The sequence below is a fragment of the Chelonia mydas genome, chromosome 6 (genome assembly GCF_015237465.2).
Source record: "Chelonia mydas isolate rCheMyd1 chromosome 6, rCheMyd1.pri.v2, whole genome shotgun sequence".
Lineage (NCBI taxonomy): Eukaryota > Metazoa > Chordata > Testudines > Cheloniidae > Chelonia > Chelonia mydas.
The window spans coordinates 45,876,591-45,902,782 of record NC_051246.2 but is presented as its reverse complement, the minus strand read 5'-3'; the positions used below and the strand labels follow the sequence as shown (position 1 = coordinate 45,902,782).

Here is a 26,192-nt window from a genome sequence, read left to right as displayed (position 1 = left end):
GAAGTCTCAATAGAATGAGAGTGTTAAATCTCAGTGCTCAGATAAAATTCTTTCAGCCACTTTCAAAAGCTGGAGACTTTTTTCTTTGTTACTTTAAAAGTATTACCCCAGGCACTGAAAATTTACTGATGAATGCAAGGTTCATATCTCACTTAAGGAATTGGTACCAGATCCTTAATATTGTAATATCCATATCAAAAGGGTCTCTGGAAACAGTTATTACAGTTTGAATGTGAGTTTTCAGTTCTTTCCCTTCTGCTCCCAGATCAATAGAGTTATTGCCTGTTCCATTACAGTACATGTCTTGTAAATCCAAATACCAATACAGATTATGTATGCACTCCTGTTTGCTGTTTAGTTACTATGCTGTATGAGCCAGAGGAGGGAAAAAGAGAAGAGAGCTGTATTTGCCTATCTTCCAATCTGCTTTCCTAACAGCATTTCTAAATACCCTTTACTATTGTATCTGTGCAGGCGGGTGAGGGTGGGGAGGGGATTCATCCATCCAGAATCAGTGCAGTACTTTCCCTTTCCATGTGGAAAGACAACCTCAATGAAACCTTGCACGGAGGTGCCCCTGCAATTCTAGGAATCTGCGCACAGGGCTGGGCTATAACAATTGTCCCTCCCCCACATAGGCAAAAAGTGACAAATATACCTAGAAGTTAATGCAGCATGCATGCCCTTTCACTTTCCCAGGAGGGCCCCAGGGCACAGAGCCAAAAGGTGTGAAATGGGACCACTAAGCCAGTACAGATGCACACGGCTCCTCTGTGGATCGTCCTTTTTCTGTCGCAGATCCATGGGGATCTCTGGGGTATTCCAGGCTTTGGGGACAGAATCTCTGCCTCTTTTGCTAGGGAGAGTGTGGTGGCCAACTTTCTGCAGTAACTCAGTTTTCCTCCCTGCCAGAGCTTTCCTGCCGCTGCTTTTTCTTTTGGTCAACCAGGGCAAGATCTCCCACTTCAACTCAAAACACAGACCAGGGCCTGATCCTGCATGTTCTTTATGGGTGCTGTTACTTCTTTCCATCAGTTATGCTCTGGGATGATGTGTCTGGCTTCAGCACAAGCTTGACACAATACACTTTTTAATATTAGTTTGTACTGTGGTAGCATCTAGAAGCCCTGACTGAGAACAAAGCCCCATTATGCTAGGCACTCTACATGTACATTGTAAGGGATGGTCCCTGGCCCAAAGAGTTTACAGTATACATAGCCAAGATAAAGGAAGAACCATTTTGGCAGAGGGGGAACTGGGGCACATAGAAATTAAGAGAATTCTCCAAGATCACACAGGAAGCCTGTAGCAGAGCTAAGGAACTGAAATGAGGTCTTCTGAGTCTCAGCCCAGTGTTTTGACCACAGAAACATCCTTCTTCCCTAATACAGCATGGCAGAGCAAAAACAACAAAAAGTGAGGTCATACACCACATGGGCCTGAGCTCAGATAAACCTATCCTGGTTTGCACTGGTGTAATGCCACTGAAGTCAATGGAATTACATTGGTGTAAGTGAGGTCTGAAGTAGGCCATGTAACTGTAACAATCGGAAGGCAACCGGTTAAATGCGGGCCTTGCCAATTATCCAGGACTAGTTTACATCTGAAGTTAATTACATATCTGCATAATCCCGCCAATAAAACAAATACTTGCATTTAATGAGACTTCATTGAAATATAAAATAGTATAATTATATAGATACGTAATTTAAGCAGATTCTAAAAAGATTAACAGGTCCTATTTCCAACAGAGAGACCTAGTCAATAGCTGTGCATAAGTACATTTCTCCACTGGATCTTGACACTAAAGCCACATGGTTTTGAAAGCTAAAATAAAGGGAACAAATTAGTGAATGGTACATGAGGCCTTTAAATTCATCAGAATGGAACCCCAGGTGGGAGATAAAATTAGCAGCAAGAAACTATTCAATTTCTGTCTTGCCATTTTCTAAGATTTTTTTTAAGTTCAATTTGCTAAATTTTATTGAAGGGCACAGACATGAGTTCCTGCTCTATGTATCATTACAGAAGCGTGTGAACAGATACCAAAATGAAATGCATGTCAGCACATGATTTGCAAAGACTAAATGTACTGAGAACAAACAAGATTAACCTTTAACGCATGCATAACTGGATGTTTGATGCATGTAGGTTATCCTTAGGGGTATTTATACATCCAACTTTATAATTATTTTTAATTACTGAAATCAAAGGAAAAAACCACATGCACAAGTCACAATCTAAGGAATTAGCGTGTTCATAAATTGTTGCATGATGTGAGGGAAGAATTATTCCCTATTCATGCTGGTGCTTATTGCTTCCTCAGGTAATAATACCAACCAGCTATGTTGCCAGAAATGGCAGCGATGGACCTACACAAGCTAGGTGCTATTTGGAAGTAAAGCTGCAAGAAGGTCTGAGTTTGTTGCAAACCACATCTTGCGAAAATGAGATATTCTTATTGTCTCACAAGAGTGTATGACAGCTGCTATGCAACAATAATACATCGTATAGCCGTGATAGCCAACCTGTGGCTCTGGGGAAGTATATATCTATTCAGGGTACCATATGGGGTTTTTGTGGAGTCCCCAAGTTTGACCAGAGCTCTTGCACCCAAGAAAGAGGGGAAATGCCAAGAGCAATCAGGGGAGGGGAAAGGAAAGAGGTAAACTGAGTCTCAGAAAGCCACAAAACAATTGTGCCATGCTGTCCTGACATTACATTGAAATATTAGCTTGGTGGTGCTGCTGGTAGCACTTGTCCTATAAATTCCTGGGACTGGGAAAGCTATGGGGCAAGGATGGTGGTGGGGAGATGGTTCCCCCAAATTTCAGGGAGGCATGCCCAGCTGTTCCAATGGTACAAAACAGACTCCTCCCTCCACCCCATACCCAAGGTCTTCTTAACCCCCAAAAATACTTGAGGCAGGAGCTCCTGGTAGCACCTCCATCAGGCTGACCTATGAGAGGCTCACTGTCCCCACTTCGAGAGGTGGAGACAACGCAGAAAGTGGCAGCACAGGTAGGTGAGGAAATGGCAGGACAGCCTTCCAAGCCTAGCGGCTCAGTGATGTCACAACTCTTGTTCACCTTCATTTCAGTAGAGCGGTGATATCCATTGGGTGGGGTGCGGGTGTGTGTGTTCATGCACAAACTGTTCGCTAGCTGGGAATGGGCGAGAGAGGATGGATCACTGGATGATTACCTGTTTTGTTCATTCCCTCTGGGGCACCTGGCATTGGCTACTATCAGAAGACAGGATTCTGGGCTAGATGCACCTTTGGTCTGACCCAGTCTGGCCTTTTTAATGTTCTTCTTATTTTAATACTTCTACAATGGAAAATGGTTGTTTAGCTCACCACACACACACAGCCTTCCTAGATGTTTGTATGACACTGAGCACCTGGAAGACCTGATCTGGATTAGGTAGGGCGACCATATGTCCATTGTTGGCCGGGACAGTCCCTTTTTTAAGCCCTGTACCGGCCGTCCTGACTTTTTCTTCTTTTTTAAAAGGTAGCATTTGTCCCGTTTGCTCTGGCTGACTTGATCTGCTGGCAGGAGCAAACAGGACCAATGCCTACTTTTGTCCAAAAAGTGTGGTGCAGTATGGAGGAACTGGGGGCGTGGTGGTGGTGGCAAGTGGAGATGCCAACCCCCTGCAGCAGGGGAGGCAGAGTTGGGGAGGGGAGGAAGTGTTCCAGCATGGCAGAAGGGTTCCAGCAACAGGCTGACAGACTCCTGAGGGGTCCCCCTCACAGGATTCTAGCCACGGGCCAACAGCCTCACGGGGCTGGGAGGGGAGAGTTCCAGCCACGGGCAACAGTCTTGTGCAGGAGGGATGAGGGGGGGGGGGCTCAGACGAGCAGCTGGGAGTATCCAGTTTTCTCTTTGGGAAGTATGGTCACCCTAGGATTGGGGCACAACCATAATGAATAAAAACAACAGCAGCTTTCCAAAAAGGAGTTCACCTTCTGATAAGAGCCCACAGGCGGAACACTCCACTCAAAAGGGGAATAATTTTCAGAAATTTGTGAGCATGTGAATATGGGACTATCACTGAAACAGTTCTACAGACTGAGCTACAGGAAGTGCTAATGAGCATCCACTTATACAGGACAATGCACTAATCAGAAAATAGCTTAGAATTGAAATAACTAACAATGCAGAAGGAGCACCACTCAAATATCTTAGCTACCAACAGGTTCATTTTACTTACCAGGAGCTGAGTATGGTGGGGCAGGGAGGGATGCACCATTCTATAAGAACTACACTTGGAGTTTAGTAAAGGGGTTCTCAAACTGGGGGTCGGAACATGGGGGGGTCGCAAGCTATCAGCCTCCACCCCAAATCCCGCTTTGCCTCCAGCATTTATAATGGTGTTAAATATATAAAGATGTGTTTTTAATTTATAAGGGGGGGGGAAGTCACACTCAGAGGCTTGCTACGTGAAAGGGGTCACCAATACTAAAGTTTGAGAACCACTGAACTATACAGAAAAGGCATAACTTCCAGGAGTGACACCCAAGCATCAGCAAAGGCTGATCACTGGAAGTAACACTGATTTCCAAACAGAGGTTAGCTCTGAAAACTGCATGCAACAACCTTAGCACCACTTACACTTGTGATATTACATCAAAGGATTGATTCAGCAGAAACATTGAACAGCTCTTTTGTGACGAGACAGATTCCTTTATGGAATTGATCACTCCTTTTAACTTTGCGTGAAATATAACCAGCCTATGTCAAAAGTTAGCCAGTTCCACATTGAGGGTAGTTTTCTCTTCTTAAGCAGTGAACAAGCCACGATTTGCTCAAGCCACTCTCCTTCAATAGCCAAATTAGGGTTGCCAACCCTCCAGGATTGTCCAGGAGTCTCCAGGAATTAAAGATTAATCTTTAATTAAAGATTATGTTGTGATGAAATCTCCAGGAATACATCCAATCAAAATTGGCAACCCTAAGAGCCATTAGTACTGAAACTCATGCCTAGCTGGACTGCAGCCATGATCATGCTGGCACACGAGTTGTCATACCAGTTTCGTTTAGTGCTTAGGTCGCCTATCAGCAATGGGAAAGCTTGCAGAACCTCCCAAATAAGAACATTGCTGCAAGCAGTAATTCCTTTCTGGCCACCTATAGGTGGCAGTTTGGATCAGATGTAAGCAATAGACAATGCATGTCTCATGTTGCTAGGAGGACTAAAGGTTAGGAAGTATAATGCTCAGGTGACACATTTGTCCAATAATATGGGCAGACAGACAAGGCTGTACAACCTCAACTGGCCCTCAGTGTGCTTTCTAGATAGGAAGAAAGCAATAGGGACACTACACTCATTTGTTCTAGGCAAGATACTTACCTGTGTTGAGGTCCTGACTGTGTAGCTTTGATCTAGGTGACAGAATAGCTGACTGGATTCCTTGCTGTTAGCCATAGTCAGTCCTCAAAATGAAATAAATCAACAGTTTGCTGTGATGATCATGAACCAAAAACTGGAAATGCCTGTTATCAGAGCTCTGACGGTATTAACATAAACTGTGTCTGTATTTGTTTGCAGTGTTGACAGTCATCTTCTGTCCATCCACCCAACGTTTGGACTTCTCTCAAAACATGCTCAGTGCGTTCATCAGCATGGCATCTCTGTGGGGATACTTTCCATTTATGGGCAAGGGTTAAAGCTTACATTCAGGTTCCAGAGTGGCTTCAGGGAGTCTGATAAAGCCAGGAGTCCAAAATTCCACGGAATGTAAAGGACAATATTGGTTTGTTAGCAACAGTCTGATTGGCTAGTGGTTGAGCTCGGGAAGGTTGAAAAGCCTCCATCGTCTATGCCATGGTGGGGAATTTTTGTAGAACACAGACATAAATACTCATTAGAAAGCTAAACCACCTCTGTCACGGCACTAAAGCAGCGTGTGGGGAATTGCTGCATGTGTTCCACTTTGACTCCATGCTTTGAATCTTTGAAGACAACAGGTTACTCACCAGTAGCAATATTAAAATATTACCAGAATTGCAATACAGACATTTGGATATGGAGCACACGCTTTTTTAAAAAAAAATTGATAACGATGATATATAATTTCTGATTACAAGCATCATGCAGTAGCGTTCACAGTATCATTGTGGTAAATCAAGGTGGGGTTTTTTTTTTAAAATAGATTCTAATGAATACAAGACAGCAGCCTTACAGAAAATACAGGGTAAGAGTCAGATAACTCTTGTCAGGCCCCTGTCCTTGCTCCCAAATGTAAATGGAATGACTTCTTTTCTTGAAGGAATATTCCGCTGTTTTGTATTTCTATAAAGATGGAACATTGAAATGATTTCTTTCCCTACAATTTAAAAAAAAGTTGGTTTGCCCCTTCCCTGAGCAACTGTTTTTTTTATAGTTTATTAATAAATGTACGAGTTTTTTCCCCAATTTTCCATGGTAGTTAATTCAGCAAGTGGTAACAGAGGTTTATTTCATACTTGTCACTAGATCTAGTGACAGGCTCCCTGCAACCCTGAGACATTATTTCCATCAGAATTAAAAGGTTCACTGCTCTGGTAAATCCCAGAAGGGCATAGGGGGCCAAATCCTTAGGTGGTGTAAACTAGTAAATGGAGCTATGGTGATTTATACCAGCCGAGGCTTTGTCCCAGTATTTCCATGGACTGATCTTGTGGGAATGAAATTAAATGGGGTTACCACCCGAACAGCTGCATCAGAGCAGCACGATCTTTTGCCATACAGAAGACAGGTTCCAGTGAGACAGACTCCTCACACTCAAGACTCCTCAGGGACAGATGCATATTTGGGAATGATTATATTTTCAGTACAACTATATAACAAAGGTGGCTGACTGGAGTGTAGAAGATTTCCCAAACATGACTCTCCCCCCAAAATGTATCCTATAACTATTTGCAGAAATGTACAAGTAGCTCTAACATACCTGTAAGCAGTGATACGTAAAAGATAGCCTGTCCCAATCTAACACGCCACCCTCCAGAATGCTTTGCTTCTAGGAAATCCTCACTCAAACACAGCTGGGGGAGGAGGGGAAGTGGTCTTGTTGCCAAGATACAGCTCTTGTTGCCAGACCCCTCAAGCTCCAAACGGAGGGAAGAACACACATGTTATTAAGTAATTAAGTAACATATCTATGAAGCGGCTTCAGGTCCAGCCCCTTCCCGCAGATTCTGCTGCCTTCCAGGGAAGGAGAGCCGCTGTTCAGATAGGTGAAGAGAATGAGGAAGCAAACGTTAACTGAGGAAAATATAATGGTTCCCCATTCCAAACAAAAACTAAACAAAAGACAAAAAAGCCACACAAAAGGATGCAAAGTAGGCTACCCAGAAATAACCTTCCTATCAGAAATAGAAAACAGCTCTGTATATGGACAGATAGACAAAGAACCAGGTCCAGTAACTCTTGAGAGGTATTACTCCGAAAAAAATAAAGTGCAAGAGGACACAGATCGAGTATTTGAATTTCTGTAGTCCCTCCCTACTTGTATAAATTCTAACATTTTTATAGCGCTTGTCATCTGAGATCTCTAAGTGCTTTAAAGACATTAAGCCTAAGCCCCACAACACATGTGTGAGGGAGGAATTGTATTAAAAATCCCATTTTCCTGATGGGTAGACTGAAGCACAGAGAGATTTAAGTAACTTACCCAAGGTCACACAGCAAATCAGTGCTGAGCCAGGAAAAGAACACGGGAGCCCCAACTCCCAGTCCCCTGCTCTAGCCACTACAGAACATAGCCTACCCATGCATATTACTCATACATTTTGCAAAGCTCTCTTTAGCAACACTGGATTCACTCTGTTTCTTACTCAGAAAGAGGCAGGGCTGCTCATTAAAACCTTAAGGGTATTATTTTGAATACATATGCTAGCTCACTCCCATCTGTGTTGTTAATTAGTTCCTGACTGTAGGTTAAATGTAGGGCATGTCGTCACGAGCCCAAGGTGGGGTGGCCAGACCTCCTGCTCTTGCCATATGGCTTTCTTTCTCCCTCCCCCCTTCACTCTTCAGTTTTTAACCTGATCTCCCTGCTTTTAATATGTGGGCTCAACAACAACAAATATTGTTAAAATTGAAATGACATGCTAATGTAGAAACATGCTCTTCCATGCTGAGGCAGCTCTTCCAGAATATTGATTTGAGACACATCACAGCTTCCGTGGCCCATACACAATGATTATGCTCCAAGTGAAAGCAGCTTCAGAAAAGCTGGAAATAACTATTCCACATGTAGAACAACTACTGCACAAGTAGGTGATAGCCAGGGCTGCAAAAAACATTGCCCTAGGAGGACTGCATAATATGTTGCCAGGAACATGAGGGTCACCCCTTAATTTGTTTAAAATGGAGAAGAACAGAGCTGCCCCATTTGTAATACAGATACATTGCCCGGGGAGAGGATGAGATCCAGTATGCAGAGCTCCATCTCGATCCAAGCAATGGAAAAAAATCAAGATGGAGGCAGGCATATTGGATTCCATCATCTCCAAGGCCACATCTCTCTGGAATTCTAATAGAATTCTATAGAAGAATTCTATAGAAGAATTTTCCAAATGCATGATTTTAATATTCTCATACAATTTGGGGGCTCTATTCAGCAAAAGGTCAATGTTGAACCAAGTTAAAACAAATCCAGGTGATTGAGCTTTTTGCACTACTTCTGTGGAACTATCACCCTCAGATTTGCCAAAACCATAGGCAGAGGCTCCATAGAGATTTAGGGCTCAGCTCTCTTACAGCCTTATATCACTTTATTATTCAATTTAGTCTTGCAGAATCTTATTCTCTCACTGGTCCTCGGTGAACTTTTGGTTTAGAATGGGCAAATAAATCATCATTAGTTTTTTCATTTATTTTTATCATTGTTAGGCTAGAAAAGTAAATTTTGTGCCAGGGTTGGTAAATGTTATGACAATTTTATAGGGCAACTTTAAGAGAGACTTAAAAACACCGCATCATTTGGCCTGTGCTCCAAGGAAAACATGTCACCGAGATATGGGACAGGGTTCTTTAACAAACCAGATTCTGTCCAGGGAAACTAGGTATCTTTGTTTATGAGCACCACCGTTACAGTGCTGGATGTATTGCCCTGTTGCTTCTGCGCTGTTACATGCGGTTGTATTGCCCTGATTTTTCCCCCTACTGAGTGCATGTGGATAAACAATTGCTTAGCTCACCTTTCTACTGTTTCCTTTAAGAGGATCCTGCATATTCCAGGCTGTTTCCCTCATACAGAAAAAACTTTGCAAAACTTCTCTTTGCCGCTCATAAAAAAAAGAAAAACAAAAACCAAGGACCTCCTTGCTGACCAATCTGCATGATGCATCTGTGGTGAGCTGCCAATATTTTGCAGTGAAAAGATAATCTGTGACTTTGTCACAAGCCATAATGTTTAGATTTGGATCCAAACCCTATGGAAGTTCAGAGGTGTTCAGATCTGGTTTTGGTTCAGCCCACTAGGGCTGAAGGACGGTAAGGATAAAGGGTAGCCATGAAGTTCATGACTTCACCATAGTTCATCTGTGTTTGGATCTTAGGCACTGGTTTAGACTCACTGCCAACTTGGCTTGTTTGTGGTTTTTCTTCCCCCTTGGATTCAGTTGTCAGCATTCAGAGTGAAGCCTATCATCACAACTATTTGTCTTTTGGCATTTATGTTCTAATCAGATCAGATGATCAACTCACGAGGAGCAGAAATATCAATTGAAGATCCAAGTATGAGAGCAGGAAACCAGCAGACTCTCATTTATCTGAGAACACCAGGAATCAAGTCCTAACGATGACCTTTGCCAAGAATATTCACACTAGCAACAGGGACACCATTATTCTTAAGCAGGAGTGACTGATTTCATTAATTCAGCCCTTAAATAAAGCTAAATATATGTAAGTAGTTTCTTTTCATCTCAGGATCTCAAGCACTTACAGGGTGCATGTCCATTTTAGAGATGGACAAACTAAGGCCCAGTGAGATTAAGGATGTTGGCAAATTCAAACAGTCATTGACAAAGCTGGTTAAAGAATCCAGAGATTATGATGTTTAGTTCCCTGCTCTAAACAATGCTGTATTTCTTCAGGAGCTCTTATGTTCAAATAAAGCAGTGTTTTACTCATCTTGGATGAGACAAGGGTTGAGAGGATTGAGAGGCTGTACTAGGATTGAGAGGTTGTATGTTTGATTCTACCATCTCCTTTAGACACTTAATATAAGATCCCATGAACATTGGTTAGGGTGAGAGGAAAAGGATTCTAGTCCAGTGCTTGCTGCTAAATAAATAATCATGATGCAGAAGCATGTGTTGAGGTCTTTTAAACCTCTATGTTTGTATAACGATATTTTTGCTCAAGAGTCCTCCCTATAATTGAGACATATGTTTTTTGCCAGCAGCCTACTCTTACACAACACTGCATACATATGTGTGCTGGCTACCTGTACTGTAATAGGCCAGCTTCTGCTCTCAGATGTGCACACATAACTAGAATTGCAATCAGTGGGAGCCTCTCAGATATCTGAGATCATAATTTGATATAGTGAACACTCACCATATAACTCTCTATAATGTAGCATAGTATAAGGCTTCTGCGTTTGTGCTCCTAACTTGAATATAAAGGATTCTCTTTATATCACAATAACTCATTGAACCCCAAGAGAAACTTAGGAAACATAGATTAGTCATCCACCATAATATAGTGTGTGACTGTAATCGTAGGTTCTAAAGTTTCTGAGAAATAACCAGAGTCGTCATTTAAAAGGACAAGATGCTAAGTAAATATTATAGACTAATGGCTGGGACTTTCAAAATTGCCTAAGAGTTAGATTCTCAACTTCCATTGGAATTCAGTGGGAGTTGGGGGCCTCAATCTCTTAGACATCTTTGAAAACCCTAGCTTAATGGCTGTATACTGGCTATCTTAAGTCTACCTTTAAGTCTCTGAAACCAGTCTCCTATGTGAGGTCAGGGAGAAATATTTAGAAAAAAGATTATATGGGTTCTGGGAGGTAGGGAGTGCAGAGAAACACTCTAGCGTTCTGTATGAACAACTCCTGATGGCTGCACCAGGGAAGTGCATACTCCCAAATGGAAGGCAAGTACTATAATTTCCACCAAGCAAAAGGAAATATGAAACATTTAAGAGGGGAAATTGTCATTGCCCTCCTTCATTCTGGGTTTCTCTGAGCCAGCCACACATAGAATAGAAGAATCCACTCTTCATTGTACAATGTATGGAGGAGCTAAACACACATCTGCATATCCCTCCCCCAGTTCAACCTCAATACTGTATTTAAAGATTGGGTTCAGAATTTCAGCCACTTTCAAATCAATGGGAGGTTTGCAATTTACTTCAATGCAGAGAAGATTTCATCCTCAAGAGTCACAGCCTCAAAAAATTCTTAGAATTTCTATTAAAAAACTTTCCTGCACAATAAAATTATTTTAAATTAGTTTTCACGTAAATGAAAAAATCAAATCCTTAAAGGGATTTTGCACTCATGTATTTGGCGCACGCTTTGAACATGCAATTGAGTCTCAATGACACCTGTAACAAACCCAGAGAAATTTAACTTGCAAATATTTCCCTAGTAATAATATAAAGTTAAACAGGCATCTGATTTACTGAAAGTGTTCCTTCTTGTTTATTTGTTTACACCGCATAAAGAGGACTCTGTGAATACTAGAGTTATCTGCCTCATCAGAAAAGTCATAGACACAACTTTAATGCATAAATATTTTAAAAACAAAGAAGCCATGCACTGGTAAACCTAGTTTCTGTCTACTCAGAGCAGTTAATATTAATAGCCTCATCACTAATTTCAGTTTTCAAGAGTTGCTTACACAAAAAGTTGTTGGCATATCTGGCAAATGTGTGGAATTTATCTCTAGGTGGCGGTAGTAGTTCAGATTTTGAGCTTCTCAGATCTACAAATACTTCTCTAGAATTTAGCAATAAGTATTCTTTTTATCCCATAGAATTACCCCTTGTAATTAGTCTACTCTGAAATTAAAGCAACGTCCCTATTTTCTTTAAATTTATAATACAGTCTGAAATTAAGTAATATGATTTCTGCATTTTGCTGTCAGAGTATATGGAAAAAGGCAAATAGATTTAATGGACCCAAAATTAAGGCACCTTTATGGAATAAAGAGCCATTAAATTTCAAGCATTTTAGAGGACTTAGAAAAAAAATCATATGGATTGTCATGCTTTCAATTCTGTACACAATTGCCATGGAAAGAAATTACAAAATCTTAATTAACTAGTTTAAAAGAGAATTACTTCATGGAAAGATACTACATTCTTAGTGAGGTAAATATACAACTACTGCAGCATGATGACAGCTGTCACGAATGCATGAAAAGTTACTATATGAAGTCTTATGGAACTCATCTTCAGACAATTTGTGTAGCAATTAGTGATGCCTAGATTATGCAGTAATGGGACATTTTGGGACTGGTAATATCAGAATAACTAAGGGACTATAATCACATCTAGTCAGTATTATCCTAGCAAATCCTTTGTTTATACTACAAAATAAAAACAACCTGTTTTCTCCTCCCTTCCTTTTCATTTTGTATACTTGAGTGATTTATAAAGAATTGGAATTAATACTTCCTGTGATTGAAATTAGGATACTTTTTTTTGCACACCTAGTTTAACAAAGTTGATATAGCATGACTAGCAAATATGTGGTTAATGTAATCAGATCCTCAATATATTAGCAGATCCTCAGCTAGTTTAAGTCAATCTGGCTCAGCTGAAATCAATGCAGCTATTTTACACCAGCTGAGGATCTGCCCCAGTATGGTGAAGAAAGTGAAAAATTAAGACCCTGAACCAGCAAACACACTTTTGCATAAGTTTACTCATGTGAATATTTGCACAGATGTCAGTGAGACTTCTCATTTGAGCATAGTTACCCACATACATGTTTGAAGGATCAGGACCTAAAATTATAGCAATACATGCCTAGCATAAAATAATGCTATGTGGTATTCCAACAGAACAGCTGTCCGAATAACACACCTGTCTAGTCCAAAAACTAAAGTATTTTCTTCCCTCTGATGCTGTGTCTTCTAGTATTTAAAGAAGTCTGCCTCCAAGTGGCATAAGGATTTAATCTGGCAACATCATCTGTTACACAATTTAGTCAGTATAAGAGCAAGTTGTTTGAATGCACTGTGTAGTTAATGTACATTATTATTGTGGCAGCATCTAGGAGTCCAATCATGGGCCAGGATCCCATAGCGCTAGGTGCTGTACAAACACAGTACAAAAGGTCAGCGCCCTACCCCAACAAGTTTACAATCCAGCTCTGAGACAAGAGACAACAGATGGAAACAGTCAGATAGGGGAGCACAAAGCAACAATGAGACAATAATGGTCAGCAGGATACACAGTGGTCACAGCTTACCAGCTGTCAGTCTCAGTTCCAGCTGCACATCAGTCAGCTTGTTTAAAAGCACACCTGTACTGCTTGGTCACTGCAATAAGATGTGTTAAAGGGGATATTACTCACCTTTTTCCTTTTTTGGAACCAGAGATTGTAATTTGTTCCACTACTTCTCATTTCAGCAATATTTAAAAAAAAAATTACAAAGCTAGTACTCAACTTTAACTGTTCTTAAAAACACCTATTTAAAATGCAGTTCACTGTTTGATATCACAGAGTGTGCCAGCATATGAACTGCTTTCAGAGATGATTGAGGGAGTCTTTCAATTAAGCAGCAATTTTGCAATTAGGAGTACTCATAACAATCATTTGAAAACAAGTCAAGACAAGTTAGTAATTACCCTACTAAAAGGATATATCTGCTTACATCAGAGCCTCCAGTACCCCACGCAGTGCATAACATGAGATTTTTACTGTAGGCAGATGACACATGCTTAACACTATGTTTCAGCCATTTATATAAATCTATAAGGCAGACACTTAAAATAAATTTGATGGCCTTTTATTTTTAAAGCAGTAGTGTACTCACTATAGCAGTGTGAAAGCTCACTGATCTCCACTCTCAGATTTACACACACAGAGTTTGAGATTCTTCTGCCCATAACTTCTCCTTGACTTCTGCTTTCCTATGTGCACCCTTGAGGGCCTATTAACTGAGCTAACAGTGCAACTTCTTCAGCTATTATGTTCTATTGTTTACGGTGAGAAAGTACTGTAGAGATAATAAGTTAAAACTGCAGGCTTCTTTCAGCTCTGGATCTTCATTATGTGTGCGACTTTAAAAAAGATTTATTGGATGTTTATTTTCCTATGTGTGTCTTGACTGCACATTAGAAAGATGAATTTTAAAAATGTAACTCTGTACTGTGTTTTCAGCTGGGTCGTGCAGTCCTCCTGTGGCAACATATAAACTAATGTGTTTTATGTTTGAAAGCATATTGATGAGAGCCAGCCTTTTCAGTTTAGCCTCCTCATCCCCTTACAAAATACAATATACACTTGCCCTCCCCTTCACCCCTCTACCCCCGCTCCCCTATTCCAACAGGGTTATTCAGATAAGAATTAAAATGTTGTTGATCCTGACAGCTCGCTCTAACCTGACTTTATAGCCTTATAATGACGGCACCTCTCTGCAGTGCTAGAAAGCAAAGAATGCTGTGGACCTGAACAGAAGGCATAAAATTTATAAATGGGTTTTCCCAGCTGTGGTTCAGTGAAGTTGAACATTAAGTGGTAGTACTATGGCAGAAAATTGGTTCATGTTATGGAGCCTTGTAGAAAGGCTCTTCTTGGGTGTGTTAACTAACAGTGACTATCAGCACTTTTCAAGTGATTTTATATTTGAGGCCAAGTTGTGGCTTTGGCCTGAGCCCAGAGTAAGTGGCAGCATGCTATTGTGCTGCCCCAAGAGTGGACCAGAAGAGAGTCTCAATGTGCCTCGCAGATTCCCCCACAGTCTGAGGGACAGTCCTGCATCTAGTCTGTCTGCACACCTAAAGCACCACACGTGTGCAGTGGGAGGAGATGTAATGCCTCTGTGAAAACTGTCTCCTCCTGCACGTCTACCCATGGTTCGGATAGCTAGGACATGGCTGCAGGGAGCCTTATACCCACTTACATCACTGCACAGCTATACAAATCAGGCCACCATTGGGTCCACAGTAATGCAAATGCTGTGGGGGCAATTTTGATTCCCATACTCACATTAAGTAGTATCTTACTCTGCAAGTAGATCCATTGATTCCAGTCAGACTATTCAAGGACTAAACTACTATTCAATGTGATTAAGGGATGAGAAAGTGGCCCTAAATCAATATTATGACCTTTTACTGTGAGGTGACTGATTAAACACATACAAATAATGGACCAGATTACAAACTTCTTACTCATGCTGGTGAACAACTGTCCACCCAAAATCAGTGGCACTAGTTGGATGACTAACTGTTCATGTGTATAAGCAAGAGGTTCAAAGCCTGGCCCTATGTGTGGATATGTATGAAATACCATAGATTTTTCATGTATATGTATTTTTATCAAACCACGAATTACAGATACACAAATACTTGCTGAAGAGAATATATCACCGGGATAGATTCCCTGCATACATTAAAACTCAGTTACTAGAAGCATAAATAAGTAATGACTATTGATCTCACAATGGTAATAACCTCAAAACAGCAACCTATAATAAAGTGAAAGTAAAATGTACATTGTAAAAAACTTTAATGTTCAAGTGAAGACACTAATAGCATCTCCGGAATTAAAAAGAATGATGTCCATGATTATAACATTTTACTCTTTTAATGTCGTAAAATTATATTTTAAAAAAATCAGTAGGATATTGCAAGGTATCCAAATCATTAATTCAGTTTTGACCATCCAAAACCACTTACCATTTAATTCTAATTCCTTTTCAGAGGAAAGAGAACTATTTTCAATCTAGCCATGAAATTAAAACAAAGACAGAAAAAAACCACCATTATTTTACCATCTTCCCAATTCTTAAAAGAGAGAACACATAGCTATTATCTAATTTACTCAAAGATAGAAACTTTTACACCCTGAAGAGTTCTCTTCTTCATTCATTGCACACACAGAGTATAATCTGTTTAATTATTTACTGAATACTTTCATATTCTTTCCTCAGTTTAACACAAAGTTGATGAAAAGGACAAAGACTTTATGGCATTGGAATTCCAATTATGGTAACCAACATGTTTTAAATTCCAGTAAAGGTTACATTTCAACAAGTGTATCTTTCCATTCACCTACTTACTGTACCTCAGTTGATATATAGATACATTATTCTGAGCTGCGGTCAATGAGTTTCTTCTCCTTATACTCAAACATTCCATTTATAATTTCAGGCAATATGTTACACATACACTTGTGTATGCCCACTGCCAAAACTGCACTGCTTAATTCCTTACAGCTATAATAGCTTGAAGCAGTCCATGTCATAGCCAAATAACCTTAAATCTGGAGGAAATCTAATGTTGCATAAAGCAAACAATGAAAGTTCATGCATTACTTTTATGACTATTAAAAAAACAGTCCTGAACATGAGAATGTAAAGTATCAAAGTTTAACAATGAAGAAAAGATGTAAAATGTCTGAACCCAAATGTATTTATTTACTATGCTGTTTTGCAGCTTTTCCTGTAGTATGCTCTATTGTAAAAGGTGTTTAGCTCACAGAATTACATCAGTGTAACCAGCAAACTATTATTGCTGAAAGAGATAGAGTACTGGGAAGATTACTCAGACTTAGAAATCCACTTTGCCTTCATTCCTGTCAATGTACATGCCTTCACTCTCCTCAGAAAGTGTTCACTGGTTATTGCACAGACCGACTGGGGGAAAGACCTCATTGCAAGTTGAGTTAAGACAATACACTAACGGTGATGACAGATCTGTCATGCTCTGCGCATCTCACTCCAGCTGTACAGAGGCAGCTATACGTCCCTCATTCATTACGGGTGCATCATTTGCTAAATATGACGCTTTAGTAGAATACAAGCGGGCTGGAGTGGCTCGTAGCTCGCGAAGATTTAGTTGGGGATTGGTCCTGCTTTGAGCAGGGGGTTGGACTAGATGACCTCCTGAGGTCCCTTCCAACCCTGAGATTCCATGATTCTAAGATCCATGGAAGACCTTCCAGTCCCCAGCAGGGAATTGAGATCGGTGGTGACAGCTAGCCTCGCTCCCCCTTTCCTTCGGCTGCAAGCTGCTGTTCACCCACCGGCCAGCAGAGGGCCACCTTCCCCACCAAAACTCTCCTCGCTCGCTCCCAACCTTCGCACCGGCGCACGTACAGTGTGCGCCCCTCGGGGCTGTTTTGTATTGCAGCCTTAACTCCGGCTGCCGCTGCCGCCGCCGCCCCGTGGCCCGCTCGTTGCCTCAGCCCCTGCAGCAGCGCTCGGGCAAGCTGTGTCGCTGAGCCTGCCCGTGGCCGCACCCCCCGGGGGGATCCCCGTCCCCAGCCCACCGCCACCCAGCCAGCCACGCTGCGCAATCCCCGTCTCCATTACAGCGCACGGGGCTCTCTGCCCCCGGCGCTCCCAGGGCTTGGAGCGACTGGGAAGCCCTGGCGGCCAGACTCTCTTCTCGGGTCCCCCTTCGCGCTGGACCGAGCTCCAAGCCGCCGCCGGGAGACCGGACCGGGGGGCTGGGCAGGGGACAGGCTGGGAACCGCGCCACCCCCACCTGGCTCCGAGCAAGCCCAGCTGCGCTGCCTGCTACCTGCCCAGCCCCTGCCGCGGCGCACGGGGCGGACAGGTGTCTGCGCGCGCCGGCGGGGCGCTCTCCCGAGCCCAGCGGAGCCCGCAGGGAACAAAGGCGGCTGGGGGGGCTCCTGAGCGGGGAGAGGGGAAGGACCCCCCAGTCCCATGACCCCCTAAGTCAGCATCCACCCGGCTCGGATCCCCCACCCCCCCCCGCCCATGGGCGCCCAGCTCCCGAACCCCAGAGCCCTGGATCCCCCGTCTCCTCTTCCCCCAGCCTTGGATCCCCCCTAGCCGCGCCCCCAGGCCCCCTTCCTGCCCATCCTCCCCAGGCACTCCCCTCTGTACGGGATCCCCTCCTCTCCCCGGCCTGCGTCTCTCCCGCGTCCCCGGGCTCACACTGCGCCAGGGGCTGCCCGCCCCCAGGGGCTGGCTCATGGGAAGGGGAAGCCCAGCCAGAAGTTGCCCCTGGCGGCCCCCCGCCCGTGCCCAGCCCTGACACTCAACTTTCCCGGCCGCGCTGGCGGAGAAGAGTGAGTTAGTTCGGGCCAAGAGACGCCTCGTACCTTGTTGTCCACGCAAAGCCTGCTCGGGTCGCTCCGGAAAGTCACATCCTCTCCGAGCCGCCCAGTCCCACCAGCCGCCTCCTGCAGCCCCAGCAACACAGGAGGCAGCTCAAGTGTCTCATCAAAGCTTTATGAAGGGTGGGAGGGCAGCAGAGTTGTTGTGAGGCTCCGATCCCCCCCCCCCTCCCACCCCCTGGCTGGTGCAGGAGCCTCTCACACAAGCCTCTGCCTTGGCTTCTTCTCACTCAGGAATTATTTAGATCTCCGTTTGGGCTTCTATTGGTCAAACTGTCTCCAGCAAGCAGCTCCAGCGAGCCCGAGACACCAGCGCTGGGTTGCTTGGCTTAAAGGAACCGCACGCCTTTTCCCTTCCATCGCAGCCGAGTGGGACAAGCCCCTCACTCAGCAGAGCACCGCCAGCCCTTCCCTCTTTCCCTACACTTCTTGCCCTGAAGGGGTCCGATCAACAACCCCCCGGCCTCTTTATTCTATGCTAGTTAGTAATACACTCTCCAATCAGTTAATACCGGGGGGGGGGATCCCCCAGAATTTCCCTCCCCCGATAATTATTCTGATTCACACACTTCGGCTTCCACAGCTGCTGACTCAGCTCTACTGCTGGGAGTTTGCAACTTCTATATCCCCGCTACAAGGCAAAAGTGGTGTTTGACTTTACTAAAGAAACGCAGAGAAACCGAGAAATGATAACGAAGAGCCACATAAAAATAAAACCCACCAGGAGTCTGAGCCTGCACCTAAATCTCTTAAAAGCGGGAGAATACTAGTTTACGTGTTAGTATATTAAACAAACCAGATCCATTTAAGTATAGCTCCCTCACTGACCCCTTCATAGTTTGCTTTTAAGGATGCAATCAAGATAATAAGCATTGTTTATTAATGAACGCTCCAGATAACGTTACGCTAGTCACTTTCTGGAGACACGCAGGGGCATATTTGCACAATCTAGACAGCCTAAAGATTTTCTCGGAGGCATAACAACAGACAGAAATCCAAAACCCACCTTTTATTTTTAGTGGCTACTTGTACAAGTCAATATCAACAGCGCTGCATGTGGGACCTCTGACGAAACTCCCAAATTGGCTCTGGTTTGGGGGGGGTGTTTTTCTTCCCCCTTCAAAAATCTGGCTTGCTGGTTTCCCCTTCTGTTTATGCAGCAAATAGATTAAATTATTGATAGTGGAAATTGCATAGTGGAGGTAATAATGGAATCCTCTGAGTGAGTAGCTCCATTTGATCTTGGTAAAAACAGAAAGATTTCATGCTCGCTCGCTCGCTAGGGTTAGCTCAAGCTTCATCAGACCTCTAGCGCTCTGAATGGGAGTGTGGGTGGGAAGCCACACTAGCGCTTGCTCTACACTCTTGACGTGTATGTCATATGATACCCTGGCTGCCTCCCATAGACACACTACTGCATGGATTACAAGAATCAAAATACCATGCATTGAGAATGATGCATCTTTTATTAACAGGGTTTCGTTTCAGTGCCTTACACATGTTTATGATGTTCTCATTTGAGTTGCTCCCATTTCCCCCAAAACAGACATAGTGTGAGTTAGTTTATTTTCAAAGCGGGATCATCATCTCTCCCATGAATCAGCTGAGGCAAATATATTTGTGAACCTTAAGGCCTGAACCTGTTGTCACTCTAGTCAATGACAAAAGTCCCATTGACTTCAATTGCTCAGGCCCACTGCAAGGTTTTACTTTAACAAATGTATGTAAGTCATTTTTGCCTTCCGACAGCCTGTGTGCCTTTACTATGAAATACCTGCATTCATTAGATCAGAAAAGTTGTGACTATTCCAGGCTTTTAAAATTTGAGGATACCTAAGGCCTTCTACATAAAACAACTTTTGATATATGTTAAGGGGAGCAGCATGGCTTACATGTGGTTAACTTGGTTTGTTTCCCTACTATGGCTTTTAAAACTGTTTTAGAAACCTTAGTAAAGTACCACATTACAAGCCTTCTTGGACTTTTTTTTTTTAATGTGGTTTGGCTAAAAATCTAGTAGCATACTGAAAAGGACTCCACATTTACTGTCTCAATGGTTTCCAGATCAGACTAACTCAGCCTACAAGTAAAAAAGATGGCCTTTCAAACTGCCAGCCCTGCAAACTCAGCCTGGGCTCTAAAAATCATGCTCTGTTCTTTCTGTCTGGTGAATAATCGCCAGTAATACCAATTCCACTGGCCAAATACTGCCCTCAGCCACACTGGTACAAACCCACCCTCTATTTCTGCCCTCAGGGATATCTCTGCCACACCTGTACAACCATATTTGTCTCAGTGGTGTTGCACAGGTGACCTTCTGTTGGGAGGTTTCAGAGTAGCAGCCGTGTTAGTCTGTATCCGCAAAAAGAAAAGGAGGACTTGTGGCACCTTAGAGACTAACAAATTTATTTGAGCATAAGCTTTCGTGAGCTACAGCAGTGAGCTGTAGCTCACGAAAGCTTATGCTCAAATAAATTTGTTAGCCTCTAAGGTGCCACAAATCCTCCTTCTATTGGGACTTGTTCAAATTTGTCATCAGTTAACATATCTACTTTATTTTTGAATTTTGATCACACTTTTGTGGGACCATTCACATTTATAAATATAACTGCACTAGTATGGTTGTCTCCTGCAATTAGGGACATTCACATGGTTTGAACAGGACACCATTCTTTTATATTGCACATTCAGAGCAAGAAATCTGAATGACCTACCATTCAAATGTAATGGCAGCAGGCTATTGAAAGGTTATATTAGTGATAATTTAATTCATCTATTTTATTTCTACAGGGAGATCCCTTCCCTTAAATGCAATGCATGTGCACATGAACAGTATCAAGAATCCTGGATTAGGGACACTGAAGCATCTATTAACTGTTATCTGGAAGTGGTGGTGGTAGCAGGGATATTGTAAGACATTTGTGAAAATGGTGACTACCCTCCATTACATTGAGGGGCTAAACTATGTTAAGTCAAATAATTTTTGAAAGCAGTTCAAGGGCTCATCTGCACAGCAATTTTTCCATGCTTTGGGGCTGGTTTGATAGGACATGATAGATTCCCAGCTGTTATAACATGCTTTGGCCATGTCTTTGTAGGTAGGACCAGTGTTTTTAATCTGGGTAATGAACCATGTTACAGCCATTTAAAAACTATGGGATCATTAATCATGATACATTCATTTGAACTGTGCTCTGGTGGTGAAAAAGGATCACAAAGCTGATTTAACCAGGCAGCTGAGGATTTCCCCCAGCCTGCAGGAATTTCCAGGTGGCTCTGCCACCCCCATTCAGCCTTCTGCCATGGCATAGGGACATACCTGGGGGACAATGCCTGGTCAAAGTACCACTGTGCTCTGACAATGCCTATCTGGCCTAACCAGCCCCTTGGGGATCATTACCAGCCAGCCTTTGGAGGCCCTGCTGGCGAAATAAAAATAATGCTTTATCTGGGTTTCAATATTAAAGTTTACCATACAATCTATGTTCCTGATTTTCCAGGCCTTGACACTGCCTTCAACGTGAGCTTTGTATGAGCGAGCATGAAAAGATCGGGCCCACAATTTATTAGATTTTTTTAAATAACTCAGAATACAAAGGCAATCCCATAGGCAAATCTACCCATCATTCTTAGATGTTCTGTCTGCTTTATGAAATATATAGCCTACTGCCTACAAAATTCCTATTGCAAGGATTATACCTCTTGAGATTTCCCGCTGACTCCCAGGTGAACCCATAAAGAGCGCTCTTATTACATTTTCACCTCACTATCATCTGAAAAATGATGTCTCATAACCTAACAGTGTCAGGTGAATACATTTTTCCCCAGTGGGGTTTTACAGGCAACAGCATACAGAGATATTTCAAACAAAAAGCAAAAATGCAGGCTGGATGGAAAGGAACAAAGAGATAAGAAATTATTTCCATATCAGATAAACTTCACTTTCAATCAATTTGCCATCTCTTAGTGTTCTGCAAGGCTCTTGGAATCATTATCATGGCACATCAACAGATACAAAGTTTATTTTGAAACTGACAGTCTTTTGCCCCCTAAATAATTAAACTGGTTTTTCGTGTACATGAAATAAACTTCTCTCTCTCTCTCTCTCTTTTTATTCAACAAAAGAGAAAGAAGGTACAAATAAGGGTTGTCAATCAAAGTAATGTTGATTTATCCCTGCAGCAACAGACGATTGCAAAGATCAGTGCTGTCTTGCTGACTTAAATTTAAACTATACCATGGGCACTAATGATGCAATAGATAGCACACAGAAGAAGCAGAAGCATGCACTTCTGGTTTCTGTCTCTGCTGGGGTTATGAATTAAACTGACTGATCTATCAGGACCAAACCCTAAAAGACTGTAATTATATGATATAGTAGTTTGCAGGGTTCTTAAACTTCCCCTTCACAATGGTAATGGAAGCAGTAAAACTCCCAATATTTAAAAGGAATAATCTTTTTTCAAAAATTCTGTATTTAACCAACACAGTAGGTTTTTGAGTCTTTTTCCCAACAAAACTTTTCTTGCTATCCTTATACTATCTGTTTTATTAGCATAACATTATCCCAACCTGTTTTTCGAAGAGAAAAAGGTCAAGAAGCAACCATTTGGATGCCCATCTCTCCTTGTTGTCAGGAAATATAAACTAATCCTGATTATACAAATGAGAATGATGTCAATGTACTCAGGTTTTGACACCAGAGTATTTTTTTTCTATTAATAATTTTAATTGGCTGAGGTCAGTACTAATATCACTACAAGTATTTTATGTTTAATTATGTTTATTCATGTCTCCTAGTTACCTATCTTTGCTACTTTTTTTCAGAATAAAGGAATGGAAAATTGATCAAAATCAACTCAAGTGATGCAAAAAATCACAATGCGCTATAAACATAATTTGAGTTTGCAGACAATCCACATTTGTCATAGAATGACTGAATTTTGACTCTGTTGTATGACTACGTGACAATCATTGCACAGAAAATGCAGCAATTTAGGGTTCCAGGGCTTGATCCTGAAAGTGAGTGGGAAGCTTCTAAGCACCCTCATTTTGCACTTTGCAAGTGCACAGCACCTTGAAGGATTGAGCCTAAATTTGTTTCAGCTGTATAAATCCTGAGCAGCTAGACTTTATGCAAATAAAATGACCAAGCTGTACTCAGTATAGGATGCAAGGGTGGGGGAAAGTGGCAGCATGCCATATTTGCATTTCTCTGCCCCTGGGCTGCTGGGAATTGGTTTGGTAGGTAAGGCAAGTTAGAGCAGCTTAGTGCCAGCTTGTAGGTATTTCTGGGATCCACTACAGCATTGTTGTGCTCTGTTCACATCTTCAGCACTCCCTATATAGCTGGGATGCCAGGAGAAGGAGGCATAAAGCCGGCTGTACCAGCTCTATGCCAACTAGAGATTCCCCATGGCAGAGGCATCAGTAGCTGCCCTGTTAAAAGTGTGGAAAGGGGCCAGAGTCTGGGTTAGGATGTGGTCCAGTGTGCATATAATGGTTTCTTGGTCTCCTTTTTGGTATTTTAAAATAGTCTAATTTACTGCTTAGGCAATTTCAAGAATGTACTTGGTAACTTCTAAGCAAGGCATGAAATCACTTTACAATATGCAGAAAGTACCAGCAGGGTATCCAATATAATAAATATATTGCCTGTATTGAGTAGTAGTTTTGTAGTACTGCATCTGCAAGTCAAATAGTCAACATGAGAGGACAACAATCAAAGACAGCAGCACAGCGTAATGCAAGATAAGGAAGGCATGATTCAGGAGGCAAGGACTGGGAGGCCTCAGAAGATCAGGAATACAGCAGCACAACACTTGAATGGCAATGCACAGCCATGGAAAGGAGGATACATAGCAAGCCTTCTCCAGAAGGAAAATTCAAAGTTGTATCTATACCTCTCTTGCACTCGCAATACACATAGAAAGTGGGAATTAGTTTACCCGGTGTCACTGCATTACTCCCATGTGCTCTTGCAGGCATTAAAAAGTCAGCGTCTGATCAGAGAGCAAAGTATCTGGGTTGTGCATCGGAGTATCCGGTGACTACTGTGCAGTACCGGAGCAGTTCTAATGTTCACTGCATGACCCGCATGACTAACAAAGAAAGGTCCTGAATGCATAGCGCTTGGTGATGATGGGGAAGGGTGGATGAAATAACAAAAAGGAGGATCAAAAGCAGTTGCACATATGGTAAAGAAAAAAGAAAATCCATCCCCGCCCCCTCCAAAAGAGGCTGTATGTGATTCCTCAGGGCTGGGGAAACATGAGCCATAGTCAGGTAGATTAGACAGAGGGAGAGGGAGAGCGAGAGATGTACTTCTGAGATGAATCCTGCTATTGGAGCTCTATGATTAAGGGAGATCAGAAAACTGCTGCTGCACATGAGGGTGAAAGGTGTTGGGACTGAGTCATCTCCCCTTTCCTGTATGTGTTCAGGGTGTTTCAATTAGACGTGTTATAATGAATTATTTTTAATTTTTAAAAGGATCAGATTCTAGCAGTCTAATAAACTAAACCAATCATCTAGTCAGCCCCTGCAGCAAGCATGTTTCTTGCCAAAACTTACCAGTTAATAATCTCCTCATAGCCTGGGGGTTGTTTTTTTTTGGTATCTTAAAAATAACACTTCAAACCGTTGGATGAAACATCTGTAACAGACCTTAGAAAACTCTTCTACATGCTAACATTATTTGTATTTAAAAAACAAACACACACGTCCTGCAGGTGTGGGAGTCCCATTGATATTAAGAGGGGGTCAGAGTTGGGGGTTACGTGTGTGAGGGGTAGCATCTACTTGTGTGTCTGAGAGCAGAATTTGCCACTCGATTTTCCTTTGTAGGTTGTCATGCCATTAGTTTTATACTGCTGCTGTACACTTTTAAACAGCTGCCACATTCCAGGCTCAGAAGTGAGTTAGGGGATTCCTGTACATGTAAATGTTTATACAGCATCTTGAGATTCTTGAGAATGAAGAGCGTGTATAGCTGTCAGCTATTATAATTATTTCCAGTAATCCTTCCTTTTACCGATTCCAGGCTGAGGCATCCTATACCGTACACAGCAATGTATCTCGATCTTTCTGATGACTTCAGTGGGCTTTGGATAACCTCTTTAAAGCACAGGTACAGCTAAGATACACAGGCCTTTCAGTTTTAACTAGTCAGTGTTTTTTTTAAGATGGAGTCAGGATTTTTTAATAGCAGATTCAAATAGCTCATCAGAGAAGTACTTCTGAGCGTGAAGAACATTGTTCATATTCAAGTGTCAGAAAATAAAACATCTGAAAAACTATGGAAGATGGTTTAGTTTCAGAGTATAAATGTCAGTGCATTGAGACAAATTAAATATTGTACTGGAAACTAACCCCAGACCACACCTTGGTCTTCTCATTCAATACCTATGGCTTGTGGTGAGAAGGACCTTTATTAAATGATTTGTGGATAGGATCAAGATTGTCTTTAAAACACTTTTGTTTGCTGTCTTTCATTTTATCAAATACTTGGGATTATAAATCTACCATTAACTTAATAACTGGCACCATTGTGTATGTAGACTTCAAAGCATTCTTTGTTTGAGCTCAACAGAGAGACAGGTGTCAGTCTTCCAGTCTTTTAAACTTTTTCTTCTTGATAAAATGAGTTGAGCCCTCAACTGGGGCTGAAGAATGCTTGGTACATGTGAGGGGATGCTGTGTGTGTACAGATGACTGTAAATGGTCTTTGCATTCCCACCCCTACTCCTGATCGTTGGTATGTTTTGTGTCAGTCCATTCCTTGGTGCATGTTACCACAGCCAGAAGGATGCCAGTATCACTGCAATGGGTACCGATATCCTTGTGGGGTTCTATGGGGTCCTTGCAGCTGTTGGTGTTAGCTGGGATGTAGGGGATAGCCTGTCTATACCCTCTTTCCTCCAGCGAC

General features: G+C 42.2%; 1 protein-coding gene across 5 annotated transcripts in view; it reads right to left on the bottom strand.

Annotated features, from left to right (window-relative positions):
- BDNF (brain derived neurotrophic factor) overlaps positions 1 to 26,192 on the bottom strand; it is a 48,063-nt gene that overhangs the window by 6,537 nt on the left and 15,334 nt on the right. Inside the window, exon 1 of one of the 5 annotated variants that reach the window (XM_027830121.3) lies at positions 19,272 to 19,577. The exons of 2 other annotated variants lie outside the window; for them this stretch is intronic. Coding sequence is in view for 1 of the 3 variants with exons in the window: in XM_043549575.1 (XP_043405510.1) it covers positions 13,529 to 13,579 (51 nt within the window). In the remaining 2 variants the exon portion in view is untranslated. Of the gene's footprint in view, positions 1 to 13,528; positions 13,698 to 18,250; positions 18,690 to 19,271; positions 19,578 to 26,192 lie in introns of those variants that run through there. 2 more of the 5 variants (XM_043549577.1, XM_043549575.1) reach the window with 2 other exon arrangements.